The sequence below is a fragment of the Hemitrygon akajei genome, chromosome 19, assembly GCF_048418815.1.
Source record: "Hemitrygon akajei chromosome 19, sHemAka1.3, whole genome shotgun sequence".
Taxonomy (NCBI): domain Eukaryota; kingdom Metazoa; phylum Chordata; class Chondrichthyes; order Myliobatiformes; family Dasyatidae; genus Hemitrygon; species Hemitrygon akajei.
This window is the reverse complement of record NC_133142.1, coordinates 1610648-1626505: the sequence shown is the minus strand read 5'-3', so window position 1 is coordinate 1626505 and position 15858 is coordinate 1610648. Positions and strand designations below refer to the sequence as shown.

The following is a 15858-nucleotide window of genomic DNA, read 5'->3' as shown; positions in this document are numbered from 1 at the left end:
ACTGTCGAATATCTCCGCTGGGGCTCAGGTGCAACTATCTCATTCCACCAAAGGCCGGTTGAGCACTGCCACATCAAAGAGCTGAACTTGGAGCCTAAATGTCAGAAATCATTAATAAATTCAGAGCTGTGCAGAATGAGACAGCCAAGCAAGAAATAAAATATGTTAATTGTGTCTTTGCAGGATGTTTATATCTTGCGTTGAAAATCTAACACTTGATTAGGATTATAAACTGCTGATCATTCATGCTCTGTTGCTTTTTTAAAAAAGTCCCTAACATTGTATCTTGTATCTCAAATGTTGCATGTAAAGGTTGCTTAATGCTCTGTGTGGGTGTGTGTCTGTCTGTCTTTGTGGCGGGAGGGTGGTGTTGGTTGTCATTGGATTGTATAAAATTAGATGTTACGATGATGCCTCTCCCCACCAAATGTATATTTTAACATATTTTAAAAATTGTAATGTTGATATGTTTAAAGTGTGTAAAGCCGGGGAGTTTAAACCTGATTTATAATTTAAAATACTTTTACTCAGGGCATTTACGTCATCGATAAATCGATAAATTCTATCGATTTGAGCTTTAAATATGTTCCTTAAAATATATTGTGCAGTTGAATGCAAAAACCTTGTAATAAATTTTTATTGCACTTTTTCAGCCAACTTTGAGTTGCACAGCATTTCTGTACACTCTTTTTGTCCTAAATCTTGGGATTAATATATTTGCAGGCTTCTAGTCAGGCAGTGCGGGGGGCAGGTCTGGACCCCGAAGACTCTCCCCAGCTGACTGCAGACACGGTGTCTGACTTGTTCACACATCCAGCCGAGCACTGCACCCCGGCCTATGGAAACGTGGAAGAAGTAGACTGATTGTCCTGATCATGGGGACTGTGTATAAAACTGCATGTCGCAGCAAGAGACCTGGCACTTTGGACAAAAAAAAATACAATCCCTCAATTCATAAACTAATTTATTTCCCTTTTTCCTCCCCCAACCTCAACTCCGTGTACCTTCCCCATGCCTGTGTCTGGGGCCTGAACTGTAGCCACTAGGAACGAGATGGTTGGGGACAATTTGTTTTGGTGTTTTGATGCTGTTCTGGGTGAGAACACTGCTGAAGTGGGTTTTTAAATAAGTGTGTTTGAATAATGATTCTGTTACCAATGTGCACATGAATGGATCATCAGCACTGATGTGCTCTTTGTTCTGGCAATAACATCCGGGGTCACCTGTTTATGATTATTGTTTCAGCTATTGTTTAAAACCTCTCTTCACGCTGCTTTATATATATAAAAAAAGGGGGTCCTTTTGATTTGTATAATGTTTTCTGAACCTTTGAAGGAAGGAAAAGCAAAAGGAGGATTGTTTTTGTTCGTATGCTTGCAAGTGAAGATGGTAAGCATTGGAGAGTAGAGCCAGCAGAGATACTGTGGTGCTCTTCGGGGTGTGCATTGGATTCGTGGCTCAACATAACACAAAACGAGCCCAGAGGAGTTGTATTTCTGTAGTAAAAGGCATTGGTGTTAATCAGACTATCTGCTGGCTGAGAGGAGAATGGAGTGATTTCTTGACCTCTGTGTGCTCTTGTAATTGGTGATATCTTTGCATGAAGGTTATTCTCAATGCTTTTCCTCACCCCCTCTAAACCTCTCTGGAAAATTGGTGTCCTTGAGTGCTGAAGCTCGTCTCTAACTTGCCCATGTTTTTTGACATCTGTCAGTGGTATAGAAATGTGCGCATGCGTGTGTGTGTGTGTGGATATTTGTGTGTGAGGGCATGATCGCATTTTCCTTTTGCGATATTGGTGATCTGTCATTCATGCAATTGGAAAGAAAGCTGGATGTCCTCTCAACACACTGGGCTCTACGAAACAACACAGCAACTGTTGTGCAGCCTGCTGAATAGTAATTACAGCTTAAATTGGATCATTCAGGGTTTCCTTGCAATTCAGTTGCCCTAAAAATACAGTGCAACTATAATAACCAGCATTTTAGGGATTTCTGCCTTGTCATTTTATCCAACTAACTCTCAATTGCTTCAAGTTAAGTATTACCTGAGGGAAAGCGGCCCCACAATATGGTGACTAACGCAGGAATCAACACAGTGCCCAATCTTCTGTCTACTCCTACTTCGGCTGAAAGATGTTTTCAAGATGAGGCTGCTTTTGCAGCCAGTGGGCAAGGCTGACAATCACCGGGAGAAGCCACATTTCCTTTTGTACCAACTTCCATTACCAAGGAGCAGCAACCATTGAGTTTCTGAAGCTGTTGTTAAATCCACAAGCTGACTCTCTACCTTCCCTTTCCAATATAAATTTCCAAAGACACTCTTCCCTTATTGAATTGGTTTCCTATTTTATTCTCAAAATGTATTTGCTATAATATACTAAAAAACAAACTCCAGTGGGCTTGGCTCGTGTCTCATTATTTCAGTAGCTGCATGTAATCCCCTGTTAACCATGGTTTATTCTGAATCTTCTCCCAGTGGATCTATGTGTTTAGCGATTCAGGGTAAGAGCTGTACAGACCTATATGTACGACCAGTTAGGCCCTTATAGCAGGCTCCCCCTTCCACACAGCTAATGCAGGCATTGCTCATCAGCTTTGAACTCAGCCTTAGGGACTCCAACTGTGGATTTTTTTTTCTCTGTTTACTCCTGAAGACTTCCCCATGAGTGGGGTTTTGCCACAAGGCAGTGGAGGTTTGAGATCAGAGTTTTCCTTCTAGATGAGCTGCCAACCATGGCTGATGAGCCCCATCTTCTCAAATCAACTGGTTTTAAGATGCCAGTAATCTGCCTTTGCCCCTTCTCCTGTCAGTAGAAATGGTTCTGCTGGGCTTGATAGCTAAGCGACACATGAAGGCTGGTAGCTGGATTTGGTTGTCAGTGGCTACTTGAGGCACACATTATTGGGAGCATTTAATAGGTAGTGGGAGCTTATTCCCACTATCTCCCCTGGCTATAACAACCTCAAGGAAAGCTGGTTGACCAGTATATAATGAATAAAACCTCACCCCAGCACTCCTCGTGTGCCACTGCCTCTTATTACCAATCCCTCATTGTGATTCACCTTCTTTCCAGAGCTCTTCAGCCCATTTGGTGAAGACATTTTCAGGATTTAGACCTTGTCTTTAAGTACATGAGGGGGGAGATTGGGTTCTTGATATCCAGTATGGAGTTCCGTGCATGGGGATGGTGGAGACATGATAGGACAGTGATTGCACCTTTCTTCTCCAATCCTGCTCATCTCATCTGGTGAGTAAGTGCCTTCCTGAACAACCAGCGGGAAAGATTTGGGACATGATTATTTCCTGTTTTGGGGGAAGTCTAAGACTCGAGGGCACAGTCTCAGAATACAAGGACATCCCTTCAGAACAGGGTTCAGGGGGAATTTCTTCAGCCACAGTGTGATGAGTCTGGAATTTACTGCCACACATCTCTATGGACGCCAAGTCAGTGGGTATTTGAAGTGGAGATTAATAGGTTCTTGATTAGTTGAGAGGGATAATAAATCAGCATTATGGAATGGCAGAGCAGACTCAATGGGCCAGATAGACAAATTCAGAACCAATGTCTTATGGTCTCATGTCAGAAAGCCACAAGACATGTTAGGAATAGGAAAGTAAGCAAAATTGTATTTCTATTTTTATGCAAGTGGCCTTAATTGCGTTGACTTTAATGTTATATCGGCGGTTAACAGGCACAAGCTTTGTTTCCGGTGGCTGAGGACTCTTTGCCTCCAAAAGTTGGGGCTGCAGGCTAGGAATGCCATTAGGTACAGAGCCCTTGGACACTGCCTCCGACTTCCTGAAGTGCACTTGAGATTCTGAAATGTCTAACAGAAGAAATTATTCTGTTTCAGTTCCTATTCACAGATCGGCAGCTTTTTTAAATAGTAGAACGTGTGCATAACTTCACTTTTCTCAATCTTTTCCTCGTCACTCCCGCTATTGTCCCAACATTTCAATTTCCTTCCCCTTCCTTGCTCTTTCCTCCTTTCATGCTCACTTTCCAGCCACATTTCCCCCCTCCTTCACACATTCCTCCCCTTCCCATGTGCACACCATCTTTTTCTGCTTTAAACACTACTCCTGCATCTCCCTCACGTTCTCAGGCAGTTCCCCAATGATGTTTACTGATTTATAGTTGCCCTCTCTCTCTCTCTCTCTCTGCAGCCCCAACTTTATCAAAATTTGTCAAGAAGAATTGTTTACTTCAGTTTGATCTCATTTTGATTAAACATGATAGTTCTGCTTTTGTCTTATGGATTGCTGTGCTCATTTTTGATTTTATGCTGCACTTTACTAAGAGTTATTTTAAAATACTTTCCCCATCTGGGGGCACAGACTCAAATCTGAATTCTCCGCTTGACGATTGACCCTGATTATTCATGATCTACCTTCAGAGCTCTAGTTCTGGCTGAAATTTGGAGCAGATGTGACATGGATAAATTGCAGTGATTTAGAGTCATAGTGCTCTGCAGCACAGAAACATGCCTTACAGCTAATCTAGTGTGCCAAACTATTAATCTGCCCAATTCCATTGACCTGTCTGCTATGCCCCTCTCATCCAGGTACCCAGTCAATGTTTTCCATTAACCTTACAATCAAACCCACATCTACCACTTCCACTGGCATCTCATTCCACACTCTCATCGCCCTCTGAAGGCCCCCCTAAATGTTGCACCTTTCAAGCTTAGCCCATGAGCTCTCCTAGTCTCACTCAACCTCAGTGGAGAAAACACTGCTTTGCATGCATTTCCAACCCTAGATTGTCCTTCCAAGGTGCATTAAATTCCATCTGCCATTTTTTCAGCCCATATTTCAGCTGGTCCAGACCCCATTGAAAGCTTTGAACATCTTCCTCACTATGCCACCTATCTCACCTGTCATCCACAAATTTGCTCATACAGATCATTGATATAGATGACTAACAACAAAGGACCCTCTCTGTGGCACTCCACTAGTCACAGGTCTCCAGTCAGAGGCAACCATCTACAACCACTCTGGCTTCTTCCACAAGGTCAATGTCTAATCCAATTTACCATCTCCTCCTAAATGCTGAGTGACTGAACCTTCTTGACCAACTTCCCATGCAGAAACTTGTCAAAAACCTTGCTAAAGTCCATATAGACAACATCCAGTGCCTTGCCTTCAACCTCAAAAAGATTGGTTACCTTACACAAAGCCATATTGACTATCCCTAATCAGTCCTTGTCTATCTAAACACATATATCCAGTCTTTTAGAATAGCTAAAAGACTATTCTAGCTTCCAGTCCTTTACCCACTACTGATGTCTGACTCACCAGCCTATAACTTCCTTGCTTTAAACAACAGAACATTAGCTATCCTCTGGCACCTCGCCTGTTAAGGGCATTGTAAATGATTCTGCTAGGTCCCCAGCAATTTCTGCACTTACCGTCTACAGGTTCTGAGGGAGAATTGATGCTGTTTTGCCTCACTTCTATAGCTTGTGTCCATCTCCTGCATAAATGCAGGTGCAAAAACCTGCATTTAAGATAATTTTTTTTCTCCATTCCTGATGAAGGGTCACAACTGGAAATGTCAACTATATTCTTTTCCATAGCTGCCCAAACTGCTGAGTTCCTCCTTTTGTGAATGTTGCTTTGATTTCCAGCATCTGCCGATCCTCTTGTTCGAGATCTCCCCCCATCTCTTTTGGCTCCATACATGGATTACCATTCTGATCTTACAGAGGAACAATTTTGTTGCTTGCTATCCTTTTGCTCAACATATCGGTAGAACCCTTTAGGATTCTCCTTCACCTTGTCTGCTAGAGCAACCTCATGCCTTTTAGCTCTCTGCATTTCCTCCTTAAGTGTTCTCTTGCATTAGTTATATTCATCAAATTCCTCATTTGTGCCTCCTTCTTAACCAGGGTATCAATAATCCTCAAAAGCCAAAGTTCCCTTAACCTGTTAAAGTTGTCTTTTATTCTGACAGGCACATCCAAGCTCTGTTTCCACAATTTCACTTTTGAAGGCCTTCCATTTACGAACTACACCTTTGCTGGTAAATAACCTGCCCTAATCCACACTTGTTGATACCATCAAAATTGGCCTTTTTCCAATTTAGAAAATAAACATGAGCACCAGACCCATCCTTTTTTATAATTAACTTGGAACTAATGGCATTATCACTTAGTGCAGAGTGTTCTCCTACACAGACTTATGTCCCATTCCCTAATAGCAGATCAAGAATTTCTCTCTCTCACTCATTGGAACTTCTATGTGCTGATGAAGGAAACTTTCCTGAGCGTATTTGACAAACTATCCCATCTAGCTCTTTTACAGTATAGGATTCCCAGTCAAAGTGGAAAGTTAAAATCACCTACTATAGCAACCTCATGTTTTTTGCAACAGCCTGCAATCCCTCTCCAGGTTTGCTCTTAAAGCAAACACGAGGAAGTCTGCAGATGCTGGAAATTCAAACAACACACACAAAATGCTGGTGGAACACAGCAAGCTAGGCAGCATCTATAAGGAGAAGCACTGTCGATGTTTCAGGCCGAGACCCTTTGTCCTGAAACATCGACAATGCTTCTCCCTATAGATGCTGCCTGGCCTGCTGTGTTCCACCAGCATTTTGTGTGTGCTGCTCCTCTTAAGTGTGGTCATCCCTTTCTTACTCCCCAGCTGCATCCCTATAGCCTCCGTAGAAGAGCTGATTCTGTCCTGACTGAGCACTGCTATGACATTACCATCCCTCCCACTCTATCACATCTAAAACTACTGAACCCTGGAACAGTGATTCCAGGCCCTACCCCTGCAACTATGTCTCACCACAATGTCACAATTCCATGTGCCCATCCATGCACTAAGTTCATCTGCTTTTCTACAATACTTGCATTGAAGTAGATGCAACATTAGATCTACCATGCTCAACATCTTGATTCCTGTTTTGGTATGTAGGCTTAACTCCATTCCCCACAACCACTCTATCATCTGTCTGTCTGGTTCCCAACCCCCACAACTCCAGTTTAAAACCCTCCCGTGCAGCACTAGCAAACCTTCCTGCTAGGATGTTAATCTCCCTCCAGTTGTGGTGCAAACTGTCCCAGCTGTGTTGGGAGAGCCTGATGATTTCAATGTTTCTTTGTTACTTAAGCAACAAGTGCTCCTTTTTATGCAGAAATAGGATGCAAGAATTTCTAGTTTTCTGAAATACATTTTGATGATATCCATAGTTTCAATAGTAATCCAGTCCATGAACTCCAATCTTCGATAAATATCCTTTCTTCTTTGCTGCAAGATACTTCACCTGCCCATGTTTAAATGCTTCCAGTCAGTAATCTTTGGATTGGTGCCTCTTTCCATTCATCTAATTCATCTTTTTTTTTTACTGCTTCTTGCTTTTCCTATTCATCTTTTAATCATTTATCTTTTCTATTCATGCACAAACCAAACTATGTTGTAGTGGCTTTTCACTCAATGTTCTCCCTTTTATCTTGCCCACCAACCCAGTGTCATTTAATTGCCCAAGTGTCTATTCCTTTCATGTCACAAGCCTCCCCTGCACCTGCACTAATTTACAAACTGGCTTTAGTTTCCAATTTATCCACATTTCCATTTCCCTATTGCAATAGAAAGGACAGAATGCTAAAAAGTTCTCTGCAATTCCTGAATGGTCTAAAAGAGTTTTACTGTTCTGTAGGAATACTATCCACCACATGTAGTGCCTGAAATCCTTTCTTGACCTTGGCCTTAATGTCCAAGAGAAACCTACAGGGATGAAATTACTAACTTCTGGAAACACTGAGTTGGTTAGGCAGCATCTGTGGGAGGACAAACAGTATCATAGAGCACTACAGCACAAAACCAACCTATCTAATCCATGCTAAACCATTTGTCTGCCTAGCACCAGTGACCTGCACCTGAACCATAGTCCCACCCATCCAAACTTAAATCTTGGAATAGAACCCACATTCACCACTTGTGCTCTCACCACTCTATAATTGAAGTAGTTTCTCCTCTTTTCCCCTTAAACATTTCACTTTTCACCCTTTGCCCATTACCTTTAGTTCTAGCTTCACCTAACCTCCATTTATTTACTTACTTATTTATTTACTTTATTTATTTGCTTTATTTACCCTACCAACACCAATACCTCTATCAAATCTCCCCCTCATTCTTCTACATTAAAGGGAATAATGTCCTAACCTATTCAACCCTTCCCTTTAACTCAGGTCCTCAAGATACAGCAAACATCCTCGTAAATTTTCTCTGCACTCTTTCAATCTGATTTACATCTTTCCTGTACGTAGGTGACCAAAACTGGACAAATTAATTAAGCCCTCTGTTATATACAACTACAACATAGCATCACAACTCCTGTACTCAGTGCATTGATTTATGAAGGCCATGTGTCAAAATCTTTCTTTACAAACCTCCCTACTACCTGTGATGCCACTTTCAATGAATGATGGATCTGTATTCCCAGATCCCTTTGTTCTGCCACATTCCTCATTACCCTACTGTTCACTGTGTAAGACCTACCCTGGTTCGTCCTCTCAAAGTGGAACACCAGTTTTCTGCCTTAAATTCCATCTGCCATTTTTCCAGCTGGTCTAGGTCCCACTGCAAGCCTTCAGTCTTCATCGTTGTCCGCGACACCCCCAATCTTGGTGTCATCCGTTAACGATTTGGATGAAGGCATAGAAAATAACATCAGCAAATTTGCTGATGATACTAAGCTGGGTGGCAATGTGACATGTGATGAGGATGTTAGGAGAATTCAGGGTGACTTGGATAGGCTGGGTGAGTGGGCAGATACTTGGCAGATGACGTTTAATGTGAATAAGTGTGAGGTTATCCACTTTGGGAGTAAGAACAGGAAGACAGATTATTATCTGAACGGTATAGAGTTGGGTAAGGGAGTAATACAAAGAGTTCTCAGAGTCCTTGTTCATCAGTCACTGAAGGTGAATGAGCAAGTGCAGCAGGCAGTGAAGAAGGCTAATGGAATGTTGGCCTTTATTACAAAGGGAATTGAGTACAAGAGCAAGGAAATCCTCTTGCATTTGTACAGAGCCCTGGTGAGACCACACCTGGAGTATTGTGTACAGTTTTGGTCTCCAGGGTTAAGGAAGGACATCCTGGCTGTAGAGGAAGTGCAGCGTAGATTCACAAGGTTAATTCCTGGGATGTCTGGACTGTCTTACGCAGAGAGGTTAGAGAGACTGGGCTTGTACACGCTGGAATTAAGGAGACTGAGAGGGGATCTGATTGAAACATACAAGATTATTAAGGGATTGGACAAGATAGAGGCAGGAAATATGTTCCAGATGCTGGGAGAGTTCAGTACCAGAGGGCATGGTTTGAGAATAAGGGGTAGGTCATTTAGGACAGAGTTAAGGAAAAACTTCTTCTCCCAGAGAGTTGTGGGGGTCTGGAATGCACTGCCTTGGAAGGCAGTGGAGGCCAATTCTCTGGATGCTTTCAAGAAGGAGCTAGATAGGTATCTTATGGATAGGGGAATCAAGGGATATGGGGACAAGGCAGGAACCGGGTATTGATAAGGAATTGATCAGCCATGATCTCAAAATGGTGGTGCAGGCTCAAAGGGCCGAATGGTCTACTTCTGCACCTATTGTCTATTGTCTAATTTGCTGATCCAGTTAACCACATTATCATCCAGAACACTGATCCAGATAGCAAACAAATGACCCAGCACCAATCCCTGCAACACTCCACTACTCACAGGCCTCAAGTTAGAGAGACAACCATCTATTACCACCCTCTGGCCTCTCCCACAAAGCCAATGTTTAATTCAATTTACTACCTCATCCTGAATGCCACGTGACTGAACATTTTTGACCAACCTCCCATGTGGGACCTTGTCAAAGGCCTTGCTAAAGTCCACACTGCCTTTCCTTCAGCTTCCCTGGTAACTTCCTCAAAAACCTCTACGGTTGGTGAGGCATGACTTACCACACACAAAGCCATTTTGACTAACCCTAATCAGTCTCTGTTAATCCAAATATATATATCCAGATCCTTACGATAGCTGGTGAGCTGATATCAGGTTCACCAGCCTATAATTTCCTGTCTTATTCTTGGAGCCTTTCTTAAACAACAGAACTTTAGCAATCCTCCAATACCTCACCCATGGCTAAAGAGTTTATAAATATCTGTTAGGGCCCCTGCAATTTCTGCATTAGCCCCTAGAGACTTATCCACCCTAATTTGCCTAATGCAAGCAACCACCTCTTCATCTGTGTAGGGTCCATAACATCGCTGTTGCATTGCCTGGAATCTATAGATTTTATGTCCATTTCCCAAGTAAATACAGTTGTAAAATATCTATTTAAGATCTCATGCTCTTTTGGCTCCATGCATAGAATACCACACTGGTATTTCAGACAAGTAAATACAGTTGTAAAATATCTATTTAAGATCTCATGCTCTTTTGGCTCCATGCATTGAATACCACACTGGTATTTCAGAGGACCAATTTTGTCCCTTACTGTCCTTTTTCTCAATGTACCTGTAGAAACCCTTAGGGTTTCCTTCACCTTGTCAGTTAGAGCAACCTCATACTTTTTGGCCTTCCTAAATTTCCTTACATGTTCTCAAATACCTTAGTTGTTGCTACCTGCTAATCACCTGGTTTCTTAACCAGAGCCTCAATGATCCTCAAAAACCAAGGTCCTTCCCTTTTATTCTGAGGCACATACAAACTTCGTGCTCTCAAAATTTCACTTTTGAAGGCCTCCCATTTACAACTAACTTTGCCAGAAAACAACAGATCCCAATCTATGCTTGCCAGATCTTTTCTGACACCATCAAAATCAGCCTTACTCCAATTTAGAATCTCAATCCACAGACCAGACCCATCTTTTTGTGTGTTTATTTTTAAACTAATGACATTGAAATCACTAAGTGAAAAGTTCCCCTACACAGACATTTGTCACCTGCCCTGTCTCATTCCTTAATTGGAGATTTGGATCACACTCTGGTGGGATTTTTATGTACCAATTAAGGAAACTTTTCTGAACACATTTGAGATAATTTTCCATCCAGTCCTTTTACAGAGTCCCAGTCCATATGCAGAAATTTAAAATCATCTATCACAACCTTATGTTTCTTGCAACAATCTGTGATCTCCATAAATTTACTCCTCTAAATCCCCATGGCTTGTTGGGTGGTCCATAGTATACATAATCCCATTACCGTGGTTATACCTTCCCAATTCCTTAGTTCTACGCACATAGCTTCAATGGGTGAGTTCTCCTATCTATTCTGACAGAACATTGCTGTGACATTTTCCCTAATAGTAATGCACCCCCTGCCCCTGTAATCCCTCCATCTATCATGTCTAAAACAGCAGAACCCTGGAAGGTAGAGCTGCCAGTTCCATCCCTCCAGCAACCTTTTGATGCTGACTTTGTATGTGGGCTTAACATCTTCACTGTCTGTTCTGACACTGGTTCCTATCACCCTGCAACTTGTTTAAACCACCACCATGAGCAAACCTGCCCACAAGTATATTATTCTCCCTTTAGTTCAAGTGCAAACTGACCCTTCCAAAAATCAGAAGTTCTCCCTCCTGCACTATCTCCTTAGCCACGTGTTAAACTGTATGATCTTCCTACTTCTGGCCTTACTAGCATGTGGTACAGGTAGAAATCCCAAGATCACAATGCAGCAGGTCCTGTCCTATAACTTAGGACCCAATTCCCTGAACTCACTTTGCATGACCTTGTTACTCCTATCCATATCATTGGTACCAATGTGGACAACAACATCTGGCTGCTTACCCTCCCACTTAAGAATGCTGTGGACATAGAAAACCTACAGCACAATACAGGCTCTTCGGTCCACAAAGCTGTGCCAAACATGTCCTCACCTGAGAAATTACCTAGGGTTACCCATAGCCTATTTTTCTGAGCTCCATGTACCTGTCCAAGAATCCCTTAAAAGATGTGATCTGAGATGTCCTGGACCCTGACACCCAGGAGGCAACACATCCATAGTTGTTAAGATTCTGCAGATCCAAAGAAACACACACACTAAATGGAGGAACACAGCGCATCAAGCAGCATCTATGGAGAGGAATAAACAGTCAAAGTTTGGACTGAGGTCCTTCAGGACTGGAAAAGAAGGTGGAAGGGGAGGAGTACAAGCTGGCAGCTGACAGAATGAAGTAAGCTGAGAGGGGATATGTGGAAGATGTAAAGGGATGAAGGAGGAACGTTGGGAGAGGACAATGGATGGGAGGCATAGGATCCAAGGGGACATTGTTTTGTGGATCCAGAACTGGCTTACCCACAGAGTGGTTGTAGACGGGTCATATTCTGCATGGAGGTCAGTCACCAGTGGAGTGCCTCAGGGATCTGTTTGGGACCCTTACTCTTCATGATTTTTATAAATGACCTGGATGAGGAAGTGGAGGGATGGTTTAGTAAGTTTGCTGATGACACAAAGGTTGGGGGTGTTGTGGATAGTGTGGAGGGCTGTCAGAGGTTACAGTGGGACATTGACAGGATGCAAAACTGGGCTGAGAAGTGGCAGATGGAGTTCAACCCAGATAAGTGTGAAGTGGTTCATTTTGGTAGGTCATATATGATGGCAGAATATAGTATGAATGGTAAGACTCTTGACAGTTTGGAGGATCAGAGGGATCCTGGGGTCTGAGTCCATAGGATGCTCAAAGCAGCTGTGCAGGTTGACTCTGTGGTTAAGGCGGTGTATGGTGTATTGGTCTTCATCAATTGTGGAATTGAATTTAGGAGCCAAGAGGTAATGTTGCAGCTATATAGGACCCTGATCAGACCCCACTTGGAGTACTGTACTCAGTTCTCGGCGTTTCACCACAGGAAGGATGTAGAAACCATAGAAAGGATGCAGAGAAGATTTACAAGGATGTTGCCTGGATTTGGGAGCATGCCTTATGAGAATAGGTTGAGTAAACTCGGCCTTTTCTCCTTGGAGTGACGGAGGATGAGAAGTGACCTGATAGAGGTGTATAAAATGATGAGAGGCAATAGACAATAGGTGCAGAAGTAGACCATTCGGCCCTTCGAGCCTGCACCGCCATTTTGAGATCATGGCTGATCATCTACTATCAATACCCGGTTTCTGCTTTGTCCCCATATCCCTTGATTCCCCTATCCATAAGATACCTATCTAGCTCCTTCTTGAAAGCATCCAGAGAATTGGCCTCCACTGCCTTCCGAGGCAGTGCATTCCAGACCCCCACAACTCTCTGGGAGAAGAAGTTTTTCCTTAACTCTGTCCTAAATGACCTACCCCTTTGTTCTCAAACCATGCCCTCTGGTACTGGACTCTCCCAGCATCTGGAACATATTTCCTGCCTCTATCTTGTCCAATCCCTTAATAATCTTATATGTTGCAATCAGATCCCCTCTCAATCTCCTTAATTCCAGCGTGTACAAGCCCAGTCTCTCTAACCTCTCTGCGTAAAACAGTCCAGACATCCCAGGAATTAACCTTGTGAATCTACGCTGCACTTCCTCTACAGCCAGGATGTCCTTCCTTAACCCTGGAGACCAAAACTGAACACAATACTCCAGGTGTGGTCTCACCAGGGCCCTGTACAAATGCAAGAGGATTTCCTTGCTCTTGTACTCAATTCCCTTTGTAATAAAGGCCAACATTCCATTAGCCTTCTTTACAGCCTGCTGCACTTGCTCATTCACCTTCAGTGACTGATGAACAAGGACTCCGAGATCTCTTTGTATTTCTCCCTTACCCAACTCTACACCGTTCAGATAATAATCTGCCTTCCTGTTCTTACTCCCAAAGTGGATAACCTCACACTTATTCACATTAAACGTCATCTGCCAAGTATCTGCCCACTCACCCAGCCTATCCAAGTCACCCTGAATTCTCCTAACATCCTCATCACATGTCACACTGCCACCCAGCTTAGTATCATCAGCAAACTTGCTGATGTTGTTCTCAATGCCTTCATCTAAATCGTTGACGTAAATCGTAAACAGCTGTGGTCCCAATACCGAGCCCTGTGGCACCCCACTAGTCACCACCTGCCATTCCGTGAAACACCCATTCACCGCTACCCTTTGCTTTCTATCTGCCAACCAGTTTTCTATCCATGTCAATGTCTTCCCCCCAATGCCATGAGCTTTGATTTTACCCACCAATCTCCTATGTGGGACCTTATCAAATGCATTGATCATGTGGATAGTCAGAGGCTTTTTCCCCCAGGGCTGAAATGGTTGCCACAAGAGGACACAGATTTAAGGTGCTGGCACTTAGGTACAGAGATGTCAGGGGTAAGTTTTTTTACTCAGAGTGGTGAGTGCGTTGAATGGGCTGCCGGCAACAGTGGTGGGGGTGGATACGATAGGGTCTTTTAAGAGACTTTTGGATGGCTACATGGAGCTTAGAAAAATAGAGGGCTATGGTTAAGCCTAGTAATTTCTAAGGTAGGGACATGGTCGGCACAACGTTGTGGGCCAAAGGGCCTGTATTGTGCTGTAGGTTTTCTATGGATCATGGAGTAAAGGAAGGAGGGGCACTGGGGAGAGGGAAGAAAAAGGGTGAGAGGGGAACTAGAATGGGGAAATGGGGAGGCAAAGAGAAATTGTAAAAAGTTAGGGAAATCTATGTTTGTGTGGTCAGATTGGAGGTTACCCCAGATGGAATCTGAGGTGTTGCTCCTCCAGTCAGAGAGGGGCCTCAGAAGAGGAGGGTATAGACAGACATGCCAGAATGAGAAGTTGAATTGAATGGGTGGCAACAAGCAGATCTGTCTTTTGTGGCAGACTGAGCAAAGCTGCTTCAGGAAGGCCGATTAGGAAAAGGGGAGGTGCAACGAGACCTGGGTGTCATTGTACACCAGTCATTGCAGGTACAGCAGGCGGTGAAAAAGGCAAATGGTATGTTGGCATTCATAGCAAAAGGATTTGAGTACAGGAGCAGGGAGGTTCTACTGCAGTTGTACAAGGCCTTGGTGAGACCGCACCTAGAGTATTGTGTGCAGTTTTGGTCCCCTAATCTGAGGAAAGTCATTCTTGCCATAGAGGGAGTACAGAGAAGGTTCACCAGATTGATTCCTGGGATGACAGGACTTTCATATGAAGAAAGACTGGATCGACTAGGCTTATACTCACTGGAATTTGGAAGATTGAGGGGGGATCTTATTGAAACGTATAAAATTCTAAAGGGATTGGACAGGCTAGATGCAGGAAGATTGTTTCCGATGTTGAGGAAGTCCAGAACGAGGGGTCACAGTTTAAGGATAAAGGGGAAGCCTTTTAGGACCGAGATGAGGAAAAACTTCTTCACACAGAGAGTGGTGAATCTGTGGAATTCTCTGCCACAGGAAACAGTTGACCCCGGTTCATTGGCTATATTTAAGAGGAAGTTAGATATGGCCCTTGTGGCTAAAGGGATCAGCGGGTATGGAGTGAAAGCAGGTACAGGGTTCTGAGTTGGATGATTAGCCATGATCATACTGAATGGCGGTGCAGGCTTGAAGGGCCGAATGGCCTACTCCTGCACCTATTTTCTATATTTCCAAGTTCTTTCCCAAACTCTGTCAGGTCTTGCTGATGTAGAGGAGGTCTCACTGGATAAAGTAGATGACCCAGTAGATTCATTGATGATGTGTTGCCTCACCTGGAGGGACGGTATCAGGTCCCAAATGGTGGTGAAGGAGCAGGTGTTGTACTTGTTCCACTTGCAGGGATAAGTGCCAGGAGGGACATCAGTGGGTTTCAGATTTAGTGGGTATCACTGGCTATCACTGATTCAGATCAGTGAGTTTCAGATTTAAGACTTCATCAAAACCTAGTGCCAAAGCATTCACTTTTTTGCAGAGAAGATGGTGAAAGTGTTTGATGGGACACAGAATAT

General features: G+C 43.3%; 1 protein-coding gene across 1 annotated transcript in view; it reads left to right on the top strand.

Moving 5' to 3' along the window:
- The window catches only part of usp19 (ubiquitin specific peptidase 19), a 218693-nt gene extending 216297 nt beyond the window's left edge, over positions 1-2396 (top strand). Inside the window, exon 28 of the mRNA XM_073071970.1 lies at positions 724-2396. Within this exon, the coding sequence (XP_072928071.1) occupies positions 724-864 (141 nt within the window). The 3' untranslated portion in view covers positions 865-2396. The remainder of the gene's footprint in view (positions 1-723) is intronic.
- The last annotated feature ends 13462 nt before the right edge of the window (positions 2397-15858 follow it).